Source organism: Danio aesculapii, chromosome 17 (genome assembly GCF_903798145.1).
Source record: "Danio aesculapii chromosome 17, fDanAes4.1, whole genome shotgun sequence".
Taxonomy (NCBI): Eukaryota; Metazoa; Chordata; class Actinopteri; order Cypriniformes; family Danionidae; genus Danio; species Danio aesculapii.
The window spans coordinates 3,226,621-3,243,659 of record NC_079451.1 but is presented as its reverse complement, the minus strand read 5'-3'; the positions used below and the strand labels follow the sequence as shown (position 1 = coordinate 3,243,659).

General features: G+C 40.6%; 1 protein-coding gene across 5 annotated transcripts in view; it reads right to left on the bottom strand.

Moving 5' to 3' along the window:
- col12a1a (collagen, type XII, alpha 1a) overlaps positions 1-17,039 on the bottom strand; it is a 175,772-nt gene that overhangs the window by 129,105 nt on the left and 29,628 nt on the right. For 4 of the 5 annotated variants that reach the window (XM_056477770.1, XM_056477771.1, XM_056477774.1 and 1 more), the window contains exons 14-16: positions 10,205-10,474; positions 6,252-6,518; positions 4,993-5,185 (exon numbers count right to left, since the gene is read on the bottom strand). The exons of the other annotated variant lie outside the window; for it this stretch is intronic. In XM_056477770.1, the coding sequence (XP_056333745.1) occupies positions 4,993-5,185; positions 6,252-6,518; positions 10,205-10,474 (730 nt within the window). The remainder of the gene's footprint in view (positions 1-4,992; positions 5,186-6,251; positions 6,519-10,204; positions 10,475-17,039) is intronic. 5 annotated transcript variants of the gene reach the window in all.

Sequence of the window (17,039 nt, the reverse complement as noted above, 5' to 3'; positions counted from 1 at the left end):
AGTTTTAGGAACAACAAATAATATCTTGACTTCTAGTGGATCATTTGGTATCAGAAGTGGCTTATATGAAAGGCAAAGACCTCTAGATGAAGCTTATTTTACCTAAATAAATATGATCATGCCTTGATTTTTAATGTTTTAATTAGGACAGTAAGGTCTAACTTTGCTTAGACAAAAGTCTGGTCACTGAACCTTCAATAATGTCCAGTATAGAATATAAAGTCATGATGCAGTGGAAACTCCATCATGAGCTTGGAGGACTGCATCCATACATCTCTGCAATGACTCAAATCACTGATTAATAAAGTCATCTGGAATAGCAAAGAGAGCGTTCTTGCAGGACTCCCAGAGTTCATCAAGATTTTTTGGATTCATCTTCAGTGCCTCCTCCTTCATCTTACCCCAGACATGCTCAATAATGTTCATGTCTGGTGACTGGGCTGGCCAATCCTGGAGCACCTTGACCTTCTTTGCTTTCAGGAACTATGATGTGGAGGCTGAAGTATGAAAAGGAGCGCTATCCTGCTGGAGAATTTGCAATCTCCTGTGGTTTGTAATGTAATGGGCAGCACAAATGTCTTTGATGCCTCAGATCTCTCACACGCCCCCATTCTGAATGCAACCCCAAACCATGATTTTTTCTTCACCAAACTTGACTGATATTGTGAGAATCTTGAGTCCATGCAGATTCCAGTAGGTCTTCTGCAGTTTTTGATATGTTTGGGATGCAGTTCAACAGATGATTCGTTGGAAAAAATCTACCTTCTGCCACTTTTCCAAATGATCAACTAGAAGTCAAATTATTATGTCTTGCTCTTACAACTGGAATCGACGACAAGACTTTTGTCAGGTAGTGTAAATTTTAATTTGCATCTCTTAAAGGGAATAATCTGTTTAAGATTGTAAACTATTATTAAACTTTATTGATTCAATCATACGATTATTAAGTTTCTATATGTTGTAGCTGTCACGATCATCAGCGATCATTACTCCCAGATCGCTGGATCTCACACACAAACACGCATGGACTACAAATCCGCCATTCATGGACTACATATTCATACATGCACTCCGTTCACACACACACGCTTCCTCATTTCCACTGATTAGACTCCCACAGCTGTTGCAGCTTCTAGACTGATTACATACACCATTTAAGCAGCACAAACACTCATTCACATTGCCGAGTCTTGTTTTACTGTAAAGTGACATTACAACGCGTTTCCTTAGTCTTGTTTCTCCGTGTGTTTACCCTAGCCTTGTTTACCTAGTTATCCTTGTCTGCCGCCTGCCTTCCGACCTCTCGCCTGTGTTTGATTACGATTCTGGACTGCCTTCATACATCTGTTTGCACCTGTGTTGACCAATGCCTCCCTGAGTTTGAATAAACCTGCACGTGGATCCTAAACCTCAGTTGTCTCTGTCACTCCCCGTGTTACAGTAGCATAGGCTGTATAAAAGTGTCTTAAAGCTTTCATAACTCACTGTGCGGCGTACTTGTTAAGAAAGAAATTCAAATAAAATGTATAATTTTCTTTTTTATTATTATTAGCATACTAAGACAGAGATAATAACAGATACATTTCAGTATGCACTTTACTAATGATGTGTACTATTAAGAGGAGAAACTGATGCACCTAGTATATGAAAGCAACATATGGTTAACATAAATTAAGATTATGAAACAACTTAAGATTATTCATCTAAATACATTTTGAAGTCAATTGAATTCAGGCTACGCTTTCTCCAACAGATCGTTCTTAAAGATCCTAGTCCATTCTGGTGTTTCTTTGACACAAATTATATTAGCATTGTAATAAACAACTTCAGAATGCACAATAGGCGTAACAAAATCACGCTGAATTTGATTAAAATCTGAACAAAAGTCTTTCATTCAGAACAATTATCAATGTTTTTATAATACTTTAATAACTAGGTGTTACATTGCAAATAATTATTATAGAAACGAGGCTTTATTCTTCACTCGTGTTCCAGTATCCATTTAAAATCCATGTAAAATCATCCATTTGGTGAATGCGGTGGGTCAATGTAACCAGCGCAGGCCTTACAATCGACCATTTAAATGTGAAGTGTGTGTTTGTTTGACTGCAGGCTACGATGTCAGAGGTCAAGGGTTTTCAAGGGTCGAAAACTCATAATTTTGCAGACCTAATTGTAGATATACAAAGATATACGTTTTAAAATGAAAACGCACATAGCCTCAGCGTTGATGTTGTTGATGTCGTAAAGTTAGCATCAATATGTAGCCCAAGTTTGTTCACCGGTGATGTCTGTGCTCTTAGTTTATAAGACTGAAACAGATTGCCATTACTGAGCTGGAGCTTGATGGATGTTTCACCCTGCCGAGGCCAGTTATATAAACACACTCATTACCTGAAGACTGGCAGTGTCAAAGTGGCATATTATAGAACAAATAAGGCCATTAGTTTGAAACGTACTTCAAGATGTTTTAGAAATATTGGATTCTATATAGTACTACTGAAATGATGATATGCTACATCCACCATGTTGTTATATTCATGGCCTACAGGGTAAGTTGAGTCGTTTCAATATGAGTCACAAATCCTTCACATAGACTCATGGGAGAGTAAAGTGTCCACATGTTTCTGAATTTTGGTGGAAATGTCCTATGAAAGTAGCCATGCGTCTTTAAGTCTACAGTATGTGAAAACAAAATGTACAATGGTTCTTTTGATAGTGCGCACATTGTTACTCCTTAAGCAAGTTCATTCATTCATTCATTCATTCATTTTCTTTTCGGCTTAGTCCCTTTATTAATCAGGGGTTGCCACAGCGGAATGAACCGCCAACTTATCCAGCATATGTTTTACGCAGCGGATGCCCTTTCAGCTGCAACCCAGCACTGGGAAACATCCATACACTCTGGCATTCACACCCACACATATACTATGTCCAATTCAGCTTATTCAATTCACCAATAACGCATGTCTTTGGACTTGTGGGGGAAACCGGAGCACCCGGAGGAATCCCACGCCAACACGGGGAAAACATGCAAACTCCACACAGTAATGCCAACTGACACAGCCGGGGCTCGAACCAGTGACCTTCTTGCTGTGAGGCAACAGTGCTACCTACTGTGCCACTGTGTCGCATCTTTAAGCAAGTTCATTAATTTTCATTTTGGCTTAGTCCCTTTATTAATCAGGGATCGCCACGGCGGAATGAACCGCCAACTTATCCAGCATATGTTTTACGCAGCGGATGCCCTTCCAGCTGCAACCCATCACTCGGAAACATCCATACACGCTCATTCACACACATACACTACGGACAATTTAGCCTACCCAATTCACCTATACCACATGTCTATGGACTTGTGGGGGAAACCGGAACACCTGGAGGGAACCCACGCCAACACAGGGAGAACTTGCAAACTCCACACAGAAATTCCAACTGACCCAGTCGGGGCTCGAACCACTGACCTACTCGTTGTCAGGCGACAGCGCTACCTCCTCTGCCACCGTGTCGCCTCTTTAAGCAAGTTAATCCACTGAAAAAGGTTTGCTTGGATAATCTTCAATCAAAGTCTGATCATTTGCCTCCATGTTTGGAGTGACGGTCCTTCTCTGATGATGTCAGTTTCAAATGATGACGCTTCAGCCACAATATTCTTAAAGATGTGCATAAAGAAAGCCACGCCTCCTACTTCATTTTCCATTTCAGTTGGATGCACATAAACTAATGAAGAGTTCAGACTGCATGATTTTAGCCCTGATTTTAACTCGTCGACTAATAAAATCACAGGCAAATCAGAGCTCATTCACGTGAGTAACAATCACACAATGTGAACTATCAAAGACACGATCTGAGAGAATCGCCAATGAGTCGCCGACATCCGTGAGATATTTAGTATGCTAAATATCTGGACTTGTCAGTGATTCAAAATCATGCCGTGAAATGTGTTCTGATTGAAAAAACATTGGCGATTACCAACAGCCAATGAGAGAGCAGCATCCATATGGGTATCTGCAGGCCAGCGGGAGGTTGGGGGAGAAGTTATAAATGCTTTCGTTCTATTTGGATCCAAGAAATGAAGGAAAAACTAGTGTAAATTTGGCGGGAACACCCTTGTCTGTTTGTCACAACCACAACCGGAACAAAAAAAAGTTTGAGATAAATTGCAAATTCTCTTCAAAAGCCAGGTTAGCCAAATAAGTATATTTTCAACCCCCCTAAAGGCTTCTTTCTCATTATGGAGTTAATAACAAAAGGTATACTACGTGACCTCGTGTTTTTTCCATGTCACTTCTCACGTGAGTTTGGTTGTGAGACGTAGTTTGTGGACCAAGACAACATTGTCTGCGATTCTTCCTATTGTAAAGTCATGCAGTGTGAAACCCCCTGTTGCTGATCCATCTTGCAGTGTAAACACAGCACCGACAGAACGCTACCCCAAATAGTCATGCAGTGTGAAAACATCTGTGACACAACTACTTTAAAAACTGTGTAGTCTGAACTCGACATAACTGAAACGAAAGTCTCAGCAACTTCCCGTTCACAGTCAACTTTTAGATTCATATTGGATCGGTCGACATTTTCTAACTTAAATTTATGACTCAAAGAAATTCAGGAAACACAGGAATAAGAGTGATAAAGGTGTTTATAATCAGGGGTGCACATAACTGGTAGGCATTGGATTGGACGAAATTGGGTGTTAGAGAAGCCATTTTGCATTTGGGGTTCAATTGAACTCAATAGCATAAAGCACCATCTGATCTCAAGGTCTCGCGTGACAAATTACATATTTAAAATAGCAGTTCAATATGAACATATATGCAACATATAATTCAAAACAATGTCAAAACTGGCGTGTATATATGAAAATAAACACTGCAAGGACCAAATAGGATCCCCAGGTGCTTCTTTAAGAACCGGACCCAGAAAGTAATGTGCACCCCTGTTTATAAATCAAATCTTCATTGTTCAACAGATATCTGTTACACCTCATACCTTAGTTCCTCCAGAACCACGGTGTTGTCATAGGGGCCTACAAGTAACTCTCCCAGGTCCACTTGCTTTCCGGTGGGATGGAAAGTGACCTTGTAGCCCTTTACATCCCCGGGAGCGTGATCCCAGGTCACCCTGAAACTGGTTTTAGTAGGCTCCGAAGTTTGCAGGTTTCTGGGAGCTTTATATTGAGACACTGGAGACATAATAAACAGTGTCACGGTGTTTAGACAATGAACACGACTTAAAGGAACACTCCACTTTTTTTGGGAAATAGGCTCACTTTACAACTCCCTAGAGTTAAACAGTTGAGTTTTACCGTTTTACCATTTTTGGTAAATGCATTGAGCAGATCTACAGGTTTAGCAGGAGCACTTTTAGCTTAGCTTAGCATAGATTGAATCTGATTAGACCATTAGCATCTTGCTAAAAAAATTGAAAAAGTGCTTTGAGAATTTTCGCCTTTAAACTTGACTCTTCTGTACTTACATTGTTTACTAAGGTCAGAAAACTTGCAATATTCTAGGCCAGGGGTGCCCAAACTCAGTCCTGGAGGGCCAGTGTCCTAAACTAAACATAGTTTAGTTCCAACCCCAATTAAACACACCTGAACCAGCTAATCAAGCTCTTTCTAGGTATACTAGAAACTTCCAGGCAGGTGTGTTGAAGAAGTTGGACCTAAACTATGCAGGACATCGGTCCTCCAGGAAAGAGTTTCTCCAGGACACCCCTGTTCTAGGCTGATATGGCTAGGAACTATACCCTCATTCTAGCGTAATAAACAAAGAACTTGGTTGCTGAACTATGGCTACAGCAGGCACACTGATATTACTCTGCGCCTCTAAATAGTCCCAGGCTAGGCAACTAGGGAACAGCACTGCTTAGTATCAGTGTGCCTGCTGTAGCCATGGTACAGAAGCAAAGTTACTTTGTTATTACGCTAGACTGAGACTACATAGTTCCTAGTAATATCAACCTAAAAATACCTTTCATTTCCCATCACTCTTGTACATGATGTAACTACAAAAGAGTCAAGCTTTAAATAGGAGAATGATCATAACCCTTATTTCAATTTTTTTTAAGCGAGATGCTAATGGTCTAATCTGATTCAATGACTTGTGCTAAGCTATGTTAAAAGTGCTCCTGGTAAAACTGGTCAAATGTTTAACTTTAGGTGACTTGTAAATTGAGCCTTTTTAAAAAAAAGTGGACTGTTCCTTAAACTGCTGTCAAAACAGTAAATAAGTTGTCAAAAATCTTACATGTAGTTCCTTCTCCTTGCCTTTGTCTTCCATCACCAAACTTGTAGACGGGAACCACTGTAATATCGTAAGTGGTCTGGGGGATCAGGCGTCTCAGGACTATAGAGTTGGTGCCTCCTGGTGCTTTGGAGGCCATTTGGCGTGTCTCACCCTGAGGTTTGTATGATACCCTGTAATTGACAACATTGCCAGGTGCTGGTATCCATGTCACCTTCATGGTCCTCTCTGTTTCTTCTGACACCGTGAGAGCTCTGGTAGCGGCCGACACTATCAAGGAGATAAATGGAAGAGAATGTTCATTAAATGTCCAAAATTCATAGGGGTCATGAAAACCAAACCATCTGAATAACGAAAGCTTGTCTGCCAAGATCACCTTGATCCGACACAGAGCATGGATTTTCAAGCCATGTGAAACCAGACATGCCGAAATAGTTGTACGTCAGGCATAACGCAGACACTCTAAGATTGTCTGTGATGTTCTCTTTTTATGCTGTGACTAGATTGCTTTTACGCAAGAGGGAAAGGATTTGTCCACTTTAATCGACCTACGGAACACTTTTAGATGGGGAGACCTTTTACAAATTGGAAGTTTTATGGATGGAAAATAACACTTCCAATGTCTCAAAGCGTCCCTGTTCCAAAAGGACAAAGTGTGTTAATGCCGGTCCTGACGGAGGTAAGCAACAGAGTGATGGCAGATATAAAATGCAGCTGCTTGAGCCAGAAAACGGTTTTTGACTGCTGGACTTTTAAAATGACAGACAATAAATAAACAGCTAGACAGCAAGATAATCCAATTATAGATTTACAGCATGCTTAACCAGCTCTAAGCTTGACAGAGATGTCCTGTTGATTAATAAGGAAAGGGATGCAATAAGTGCTCTAGAGTTTGCTGAAATCCAGCAACCCCCCCTGATAACAGGCGCCATGTGTAAATCATTAAGCCAGCCACTACACACGCTCCATACCCTACACCATATGTTACAATAGCCCACAGCAGAGATTTTTTTAGAGGAAACAGTGGCAATGACGCAAACCTACAGCAATGATGCTCTGCCCACAAGGAAAGAAAATGGGGGTTGTTCTCTTTTACTTTTTCCACATCACTATGAACAGACAGCCACTTCTCTATGAGAACTTTTGTTTTTGCATACTTGCCCGTGCTATAATGTTTTAAAAATAGCTATTAAAATCGCATTACAATGAGCATTCATTCGTTTTCCTTTCGGCGTAGTCCCTTTATTACTCTAGGGTCGCCACAGGGGCAACTTATCCAGCATATGTTTTACGCAGCAGATGCCCTTCCAGCCGCAACCCATCACTGGCAAACACTGATACACTCCTATTCATACTCATACACTACGGACAATTTAGCTTACCCAATTCACCTACACCGCATATCTTTGGACTTGTGGGGGAAACCGGAGCACCCGGAGGAAACCCAAGTGAACACGGGGAGATTGTGAAACTCCACACAGAAATGCCAATTGACCCAGCAGAGGCTTGAACCAGCGACCTTCTTGCTGTGAGGGGACAGCACTACCCACTGCGCCACCGCACAACCATTAACATGAACAGTGAAAATAAAATCAATTCAAATTAACTTAAGTTATGCTCAGGTTCAGAGGTGGCAAGAGACTCCACGTGACATGAAAAGTTTATATTTTCTAGATTTGGTTAGGAACTGTACTATGATTCCAGCATAATAATCAAGAAACTTTGCTGCCACTATAGCTACAGCAGGCACAATGATATTACGCAGCGCTGTTACCTACCTAGGTAATATTTTGAGGTGCTGCATAATATCATTGAGCCAAGTGGCAACTTTGTGGAAAATTTTGAGCGAGATGCTAACGGTCTAATCTGATTTAATAATTTATGCTAAGGTAAAAGTGCTCCCATCAGACCCAGAGATTGACTGAATTGATTCAAAAATGGTAAAACTCAACAGCTTGCAGTGCATCCAAAAAGCATTCATAGCGCTTCACTTTTTCCACATTTTTTTCTCTATGTTACAGCCAAAATGCATTAAATTTATTTATTTCCTCAAAATTCTACACACAATACCCCATAATGACAATGTGAAAAAAGATCACATTTATTAAAAATAAAAACCTGACAAATCACATGTACATCAGTATTCACAGCCTTTGCTCAATACTTGATGTGCCTTTGGCAGCAATTCCAGCCTCAAGTCTTTTTAAATATGGTGCCACAAGCTTGGCACACCTGTCTTTGGGAATTTTTGCCCATTCCTCTTTGCAGTACCTTTCAAGCTCTATCAGATTGGATGGGAAGCAACTGTATACAGCCATTTTCAGATCTCTCTAGAGTTGTTCAATAGGATTTAGGTCTGGGCTCTGGCTGGGCCACTCAAGGACATTCACAGAGTTGTTGTGAAGCCACTTCATTGATATTTTGGCTGTGTGCTTTGGGTCATTGTCCTGCTGGAAAATGAACCGTCGCCCAAGTCTGAGGTCAAGAGCACCCTGAAGCAGGTTTTTATTCAGGATGTCTCTGTACATTGCTGCATTCATCTTTTCCTCTATCCTGACTAGTCTTCCAGTTCCTGCTGCTGAAAAACATCTGCACAGCATGATGCTGCCACCACCATGCTTCACTGTAGGGATGTATTAGCCTGGTGATGAGCGGTGCCTGGTTTTCTCCAAACGTAATGTCTGGCATTCACTCTAAAGAGTTCTATTTCAGTCTCATCAGAGCAGAGAGTTTAGTTTCTTATGGTTATGAGAGTCCTTCAGATGCCTTTTGTCAATTTCAATACTAAGGAGTGGTTTCCGTCTGGCCACTCTACCATACAGGCCTAAATGGTAGATTGCTGCACAGATGGTTGTCCTTCTGTAAAGTTCTCTTCTCTCCATAAAAGAACGCTGGAGCTCAGATAGAGTGACCATCGGGTTATTGATCACCTCGCTGACTAAGGCCTTTCTCCCCTGATCACTCAGCTTAGATGGCCGGCCAGCTCTAGGAAGAATCCTGGTGGTTCCAAACATCTTCCACTTACGGACGATGGAGGCCACTGTGCTCATTGGAACTTTCAAAGCAGCAGAAATTCTTCTGTAACCTTCCCCAGCCTTGTGCCTCGAGATAATCCTGTCTCAGAGATCTACAGACAGTTCCTTTGTCTTCATGCTTGGTTTGTGCTTTGACATGCATTGTCAACCCTGGGACCTTATATAGACAGGTGTATGCCTTTTCAAATCATGTGCAATCAACTGAATTTACCACAGGTGAACTCCAATTAAGCTGCTGAAAGATCTCAAGATTGATCAGTGGAAACAGAATGTACCTGAACTCGATTTAGAGCTTCACAGCAAAGGCTGTGAATACTGATGTACATGTGATTTTTCAGGTTTTCTATTTTTAATAAATTTGCAACAATTTCAAAAACTATTTCTACACATTGTCATAATGTGGTATTGTGTGTAGAATTTTGAGGAAATAAACGAATTTAATCTATTTTGGAATAAGGCTGTAACATAAACAAATGTAGAAAAAGTTCAGCGCTATGAATACTTTCCGGATGCACTGTAACTCTCGGGGAGTTGTAAAATTAGCATATTTCCAAAAAAAAATGGCAGGTTCCTTCAAGTGATGATATCCTGATCTCTAGATATGGCTAGTTTTGTCATCCTTCCGAAGAAATTCTGTGTTACTATAGAGCTAGACGTTTATTATTCATTTGCTAGCAGCTACGTTTAATTTTAGTCATTGTAGGCAGGTGTTCAGGCTCATATAGGTATGGCAGATATACCTCATCAAGCTTTATGTGCATGTCAGTGGAATATCCTGACATTAAATACAGTATATCATGTTTTTTTTCCTCTCTAGGGTAGGTTACCTTAGGACGAGAGGCCCATCTAAGACAAACAGAGCGAGGTAAAGAGCGCTGGGTCATATGCTGGATTCATTACGCAGGCGGGGAATGGACTTACCATCTGTGGTCTCCTCTCCGTGCAGTGGCGCCCCCTCCGCACGGCTGTAGACAGCGAAGACAGAAACCTTGTAGCGGGTCTCCGGTGTCAGCCCGTCCAGAACAGTGGTGGTTACGTCCCCGGGGACAGTCTTCTCGCCAGCTTCCTCTGAAAAGAGGGATTTCCAGGTGACCCGATAAAGACGGACGTTTCCAGGGGCGGCGGTCCAGGATGCTACAAAACTGTTCTCAGTGACATCTGAAGTTACCAGATTCGAAGGTGAACCGAGTTCTGGATGAATGAGAAAGAAAAAAGACACAATGGATTTAAAAACAGATCATATTTCAAGCAAAAGTTCTGCAGGCTTAAAGGTCTAGGTCAGTCAATGCAAGTTTCTTTCAGCTGAAACAGCTCAGATGTGCATTTTAGTCTAGGTTTAGGTTTAAGACGTTGCCAAGCATCTCCCTCAAAGTTATTTAGGATTAAGAAAGTCAAACGTCGAGCATACTCTCTCATTCACACACACACACACACAAGCGGCGGCCAATCTACTTTATATAGTTCACTTATACCACGTCTTTGGACTGTGAGGAATACAAAAGCACCCAGAGGAAACCCACACAGACACAAGGAGAACGTGCAAACTCCAAACAGAGAGGCATCCTTGCACTGTCAGGAGTTCAACAGGAGACCACCGTGCCGCTCGCTGTTTAAACTACTTTTTCAAATGGATTTTTACTCTAATTCTCCACTAGTTGGGCCATGACGCCAGTAGCTTGCGATTGCTTTGATTTACTCTGTCAGTAACGCATACCCTGGAAAACAGCTCTGCAAAAATAATCTCTCTCCCTGCTGCCACACATCTGTCATCACATCTCCTTTCCATTGAACACGAAACCCCATCCATTAAACACAGACTGCTAAAACTGCAGATGTAGCTCGGTTTTTGATCTGCGCCATACCACCTACCTATCTTCTCACTCTCTCTCTCTCCTTTTCTCAGTTGTGGGTTGAGTGGGCCGAAGCAGAAAAGAGGAGAGACCCAAAATGATCTGAAAGTGTGGGAGTGTGGACAGGGTTGTCTACTAGAGTAAAACTCCACAGTAACACCTCTTCCCATGCTCCTGTTCTCCTAACCTCAGGATGGTCTGGAGTTTCTAGTGGTCTAAAACATGCTAAATGAGCCAAACGATTGTCCAAGTTTAATACAATTAGCAGGTTTTGCATCACATGCACTAGATATCTCATAGACCTGGGAGGATAGAGACTGCAAATGGCAGGATAAGCACTTAGGAAAATTATCGTCCCAGTTTCTTTCCGGAGCTTGCTCCAAAGTCTTACTCTTCGTCTAAAATGTCTGTGCTGGGTTATTTATTTATTTTTCTAAACTGGAATATTTTAGACAGATGACGGTTCAAAAAGTGTCCAACTTATAATAATGGGCAATTGGGGAGAAAAAAATAAGCCTATACAATTTCTAGCTATTATATGAAATGTTTTAGCATTGTTAGCACATTGATATGTGATTGTCAAGAGGTTTGATAATTTTTTACAAATCAGGTTGAAAAGCTAAGGGAGCCATAAATTACAAGGTATTTATCCGAAAATGCTAATCTTTTTATGCATTTTGCTTGTTTGTTTATACAAGAGTGTGACAACGGGTTTCAAAGCACAAGTATTTGAAAACACCACAGCAATAATTTTTGTTAGCATTTAATATAAGAATCTTTAAAGGGGTGGTCTACTACAATATGCTATTTTAAACTTTAGCTCATGTCCCTACTGAAAAAAACAGCTTAAACCAGCCTAGGCTGGTTGGCTGGTTTTAGCTGGTTGACCAGGCTGGTTTTAGAGGGGTTTTGGCCACTTCCAGGCTGGTTTCCAGCCATTTCCAGCCTGGTCTTAGCTGGTCAGGCTGGGAGATGACCAGCTAAAACCTGCTTGACCAGCCTAGGGTTCTTGACGTAGTGTCGTGGGCATGCGTACACAACAAATTGTCATCAGGACACAAGATTCAATTGTTTCTTCTCATGTAGTGTGTCATAGTGCGTGACAAATGATACCATGTCTGCTACGCTTCACAGCGTAATCACAGAAAGTCTAACATGTTTAATTTTTCCCTGTGATCCAGTTTCGTCACATGAGTGCCGCAAATGCCACAAATGTCGGTGCAATAGCCTAGTGGTTAGTGGTCTCGTTACTGTCCTATCCGCAAAAAGGCCAAAAATAAATCTTTAAAAATAAATATGCAAAAAATGAAAGAGAGAGGTAGTTATGGTAATAGTACTGAGGCACTTCTGCAGCCTGGTTAGTTTATGAATTTCCGCGTAAACTAAGATATGAGACAATTACTGAGACATTCAGTGTTGGACAAGCTACTTAAAAAAACGTAGTGAGCTAAGCTATTAGCTACTCTAGTTAAAATGTAGCTTAACTACACTAAAAGCTACCCTCTGAGAAATGTAGCAAGCTGAGCTAAAAGCTACTTGGCAAAAGTAGCTTAGCTACATCTAAGCTATTTTTGTTGTTTTCATTTTTAAATGGAAGAAACTTAAATCCAAGTCAATCATATCTTAGTGATCAATAAAACTGTCAATGAAACATGCAGCAGAATTGTTCAGTCCAATTATTTACTGTAAATAATATGCTGTACATTTAAATGCGTAAGACGCGGAGCACAGATGCTGTTGACAGTTCTGAGGTAATTAATAATATAATAACAATAATACTGAAATGAGGATGGCTTTTTAGAATGACCAAAACAACATTTTAGATGCTTTACAATGTGCTCAGCCTGCTGGTTTGTCCGTTCACACACATTTTGATCATCACATGATCTCCTCATACTGGAATTTGTTCGGTAAAAGTGTTTCCATCGTAGTTTATGCTCATCTTTTCTTATCGAGTAAAAGTTTATCCTACTCAGTTTTGCGCATTCATTTTTTTAATGCGCATTTTCAAAACTGATGCGCATCTTGCTGTTTCCATCATCCATTTCCGTTTTATTTTCTTGGATATACGCATAATAGGTGGATGGAAACATAGCTAATGATTTATTGCATATTTGTTACCCACGACATGTCAAGATGTTATCAAGACAAAATCACATAACCTGACACAGCGACTGTTGTAACCAACAATAAAAATCAAGTCATCTAAACAGGGCTTAAGATTGATTAACGTAAGCACTGATTAAAGTAAGGACTGATTAAAGCGAAGATGCAGCACACACATTCATGTTCAGAAACTATGGACTGAACATCAATAGTTAGGGTTGAGGTTTGTTTAAATTACTAAGCCAAATGGAATATGTGCTTTAGCAATCAACGGTAACTAATTCAAGATGAAACAGACAGAGGACTCTATGCCAGGTTGCCTGGATCTGAAGTTGTTTCTATGGCCAGCGTAGAGGTCTGATTTTACTGACAGAACGCAGAAGAGAACAGGTCATACGATAATGACTTCCACAGGCTGTTTTTTATTATTATAAATTCAGACAAACTGCCAACACCAGGCTGTGCATGGGAAAGAACAAATATGTTATTGTGTTTCTGCACTGCTCTTAACTGAAACACAACAGCGCCAGTGTACGAGTTTATTAATGATGTCCTGATATTGTTACGTGTTGAGGCCAGATTAAAGCCAATCTTCTTTTGGACCTCCACATATGAGATTTTTCCCTACTTGATCCTTGTTTTGGAGCTCCTTCCAAGCAAAATGTTGATGTTAACTGGGAACAGGAGTTCTAGCACTAATGTGACTGTCACACTGAATTATTTAATTTTGGAGAAGTTTGGAGTACTTGGAAGTTAGACAAATTCTCCACCGCTATGTCTTTCAGTTCAACACATTCTGTTGACAGCAGGTCTGACCACCTTGATCTCACCTTGATACCTTCCTTCAGTTCAGCTCCAACTCTGATCAAGCACAACTAAACCAACTAAGTATAATCTGAAGGAGCACTTGGTAAGTAAAGACAGGAGTGTTTGATTAGGGATGCAGATAAACTCTACAGGAAGGTATATCTCCAGAAACAGGGTTGGGCACCCCTGGATTAGGGCATAGGGATAAACCCTTCCTAATAAAACACAGTGCTTAGCCTGGGACACACCGAGCCAATGCTAAAAAACTAGCACCAACAAAATCAACTATGTTTTTGGCTTGTGTCACCCACATCTAGACCAAAAAGCTGCACATGAACACATTTAATGGATCACATCTGACTGAAACCAGGGTGCGTTTTGTGCCTGTGTGACAGGATGTACTTCTCCAATCCTGCAGGTGGCAGTAGTCTGATTCCTCATTCCACAAAGAGAAACCAGAACTTGCGATGCAAACATACAAATCATAAAAAAAGCAGCATTTACAACCAATTTCGCAGTACTACTCACTTACCACGAAGAGATTTGCTTGTGAAAATATCTCTGACAATGTAATAATCCATACTGTTTACAAATATTTGAGAAATGCAGCAAAATTACAGCCAGCTCATTTGTGTTCCCTCTTGACTTGAATCATTTGGTTTCATCACTTCAGTTTTTGCTTCGTGAGAGCACAGTCTTTTGCCAACAGCTATCTACATAATGAATTGGGCCAACTTGTTCTGACAAAAACCAGAAGAAAGGCAACATGTGGAACACACCAAATAAACTAGTTTGACAGATGCTAACTGATGGCTGACCTCTGGCTTAGTGTGTTCCAGCCTTAAGGTATTGGCAGCATCTGAAAATGTATATTTCATACTATATAGTATGGTCAAGCCAGTATGTGAGCCGAGTAGTATGTCCGAATTCATAGTATTTGAAAAACCAACACAGGCTCATTGTGAATACGTATCCCTGTATACATTTCTGCAGAGCATGAATTATGTAGCCAGAGGTACATATGGCTGCACTTCGTCTTTTAAACAAATGAACTTGAGACGCAGAGCGGAGCTGATCGTGATGACAAGATTTGAATCCTAAGAAGAACGGTTCTAGAAAGCAGGTAAAACAAAAGGCAAAAAATTAAGTAAACAAGTAAATAACAGGGTGAGATTTAAAAATGTGGTAAAAATCAGGTGGCTTTTCGTTTCTGTATTGCTTTAAAAAGCACTATCGGTTGAGATTAGGAAGGGGGTTGGTGAGGGTATTGGTCGATCAGTCAGTCGGCAGCAGCCTCTGGTGGATTTACCTGAGAAGACCAGGCGCGAATAGCACTTGCGAGAGAAATTTGAGATCTCAAAAAGTGTAAAATGCGGCCTCTGGTGGATTCACAAAAACTGCAAAAAATGTAGCTCCTGGGATGTATTTTGCATTCACCAGAAATGTATACAGGGGTACATATCCATCCATAATGAGCCTGGGTTGTAAAAAAACATTATGCGAGAAGTCAGACTCTCACCAGAATGAAGTAGTGGGTGGATGACCTATTACTTCTGGCGAGAGTCTGAAGTATGCATTCGATGGATCCTATGCTATGCCATGATGCCATGCATAAGAATTCATGAATGGGAGTGAAGCGACACAACTGACACCTGTAGGTCACATGATAATGACGAATTGTCGATAGTACGTGCAAGTTCATACTCACAGTCATACTATATAGAACATACTTTTCTAACATACGTGTAGTAAATTCTAATTCAAATGTAGTAGCTACTCGAGTGGTAGGTGATTTCAGACACAGCACATGATTATCTTGTTGAGGTATTTTTGAATTGGGATGGAGCTACAGTAAACTCTGTAGGAATGTGGCTCTCCTGGACCAAACTTGGCCAGCCCTGGATTAAATCTAACCAGCCAAACCTTGAGCTCCTGGTCATGGTTGAAAACATCAGACATGTCACGGACCATTCAGCACCATTTTGCAATGATTTTCTTTTTGTACCCATTACCTAATTTAAGGCCCTGGGTCTTTTCATCCATGTGCACATTCAGCAGTGGAAAACTCTACCACTTACTGAGTGGAATAAAGTATGACACATCTGAGAAATCAATCTTTAAAAGGTAATGAACCAGTGGGGTGGTCATAAACTAACAACACATTGGTATCGAACATCTTGAACTACTGCCATCAGTACAACAAAAGCATGGCTTGCGCAAGGGCATACATTAAATTCCAGTAGCACAATGATTTAGTTTGGCAAAAACCGAAATGTTCAGGATCCATTTGGACAGTAGTTGATGAGTAAATGAGGTCTGTCCTCTCTCTCTTTTTTTGCAGAATTCAGCTTATTTTCAGTAATATAGGGCAGCAGTTTTGGCTCAGAGACATAATTCGGTGCTGGCAGAGATCTCACAGCTCAAGCCCAGTTTCCACAAAAAACTATCATGAGACAAAACTCATGCTGACTGCAACCACATTCACATTCGCCAGATGTTAAAACACAAAGACTCCCTGAAACCCTTAAAGCAAACTGGCTCACTTAGAAAAAAATAACAAGTTTACATTTTTGCATTCAGAAGAGATCAGAACCAAGCTGCCAAGTCAACAATTGTAATGTCATTTTTAATAATTCAATTCAGTAGACTAAAAGGGAGATGGAATATGACTTTCAGACATTTTCTGATTGGTCCCTCAAGCCCTTGTCTAAAGTCACTTCCTAATTGCGCTAACTGGGTTTAACTGAAGGCAACCAAAACAAAGAAAGCTGTGTTAGGCTTCAGGATATGGAGTTTGACAAGGCTCAGTTTGGAAACACCTTGTCATCAGGCCAGAAATTAGTCAGTTTCTTTCAGCTCTGTCTTCATGGTCAGAATGCATAATGACTAGCCACAGAATTATGTACTTCTGTATAATGAATGATGGTCAGTCATTAGTACAGTAGATGTAATCATTAGTTTTAATAAAACTATATTTCAAGAGTTCACACTTA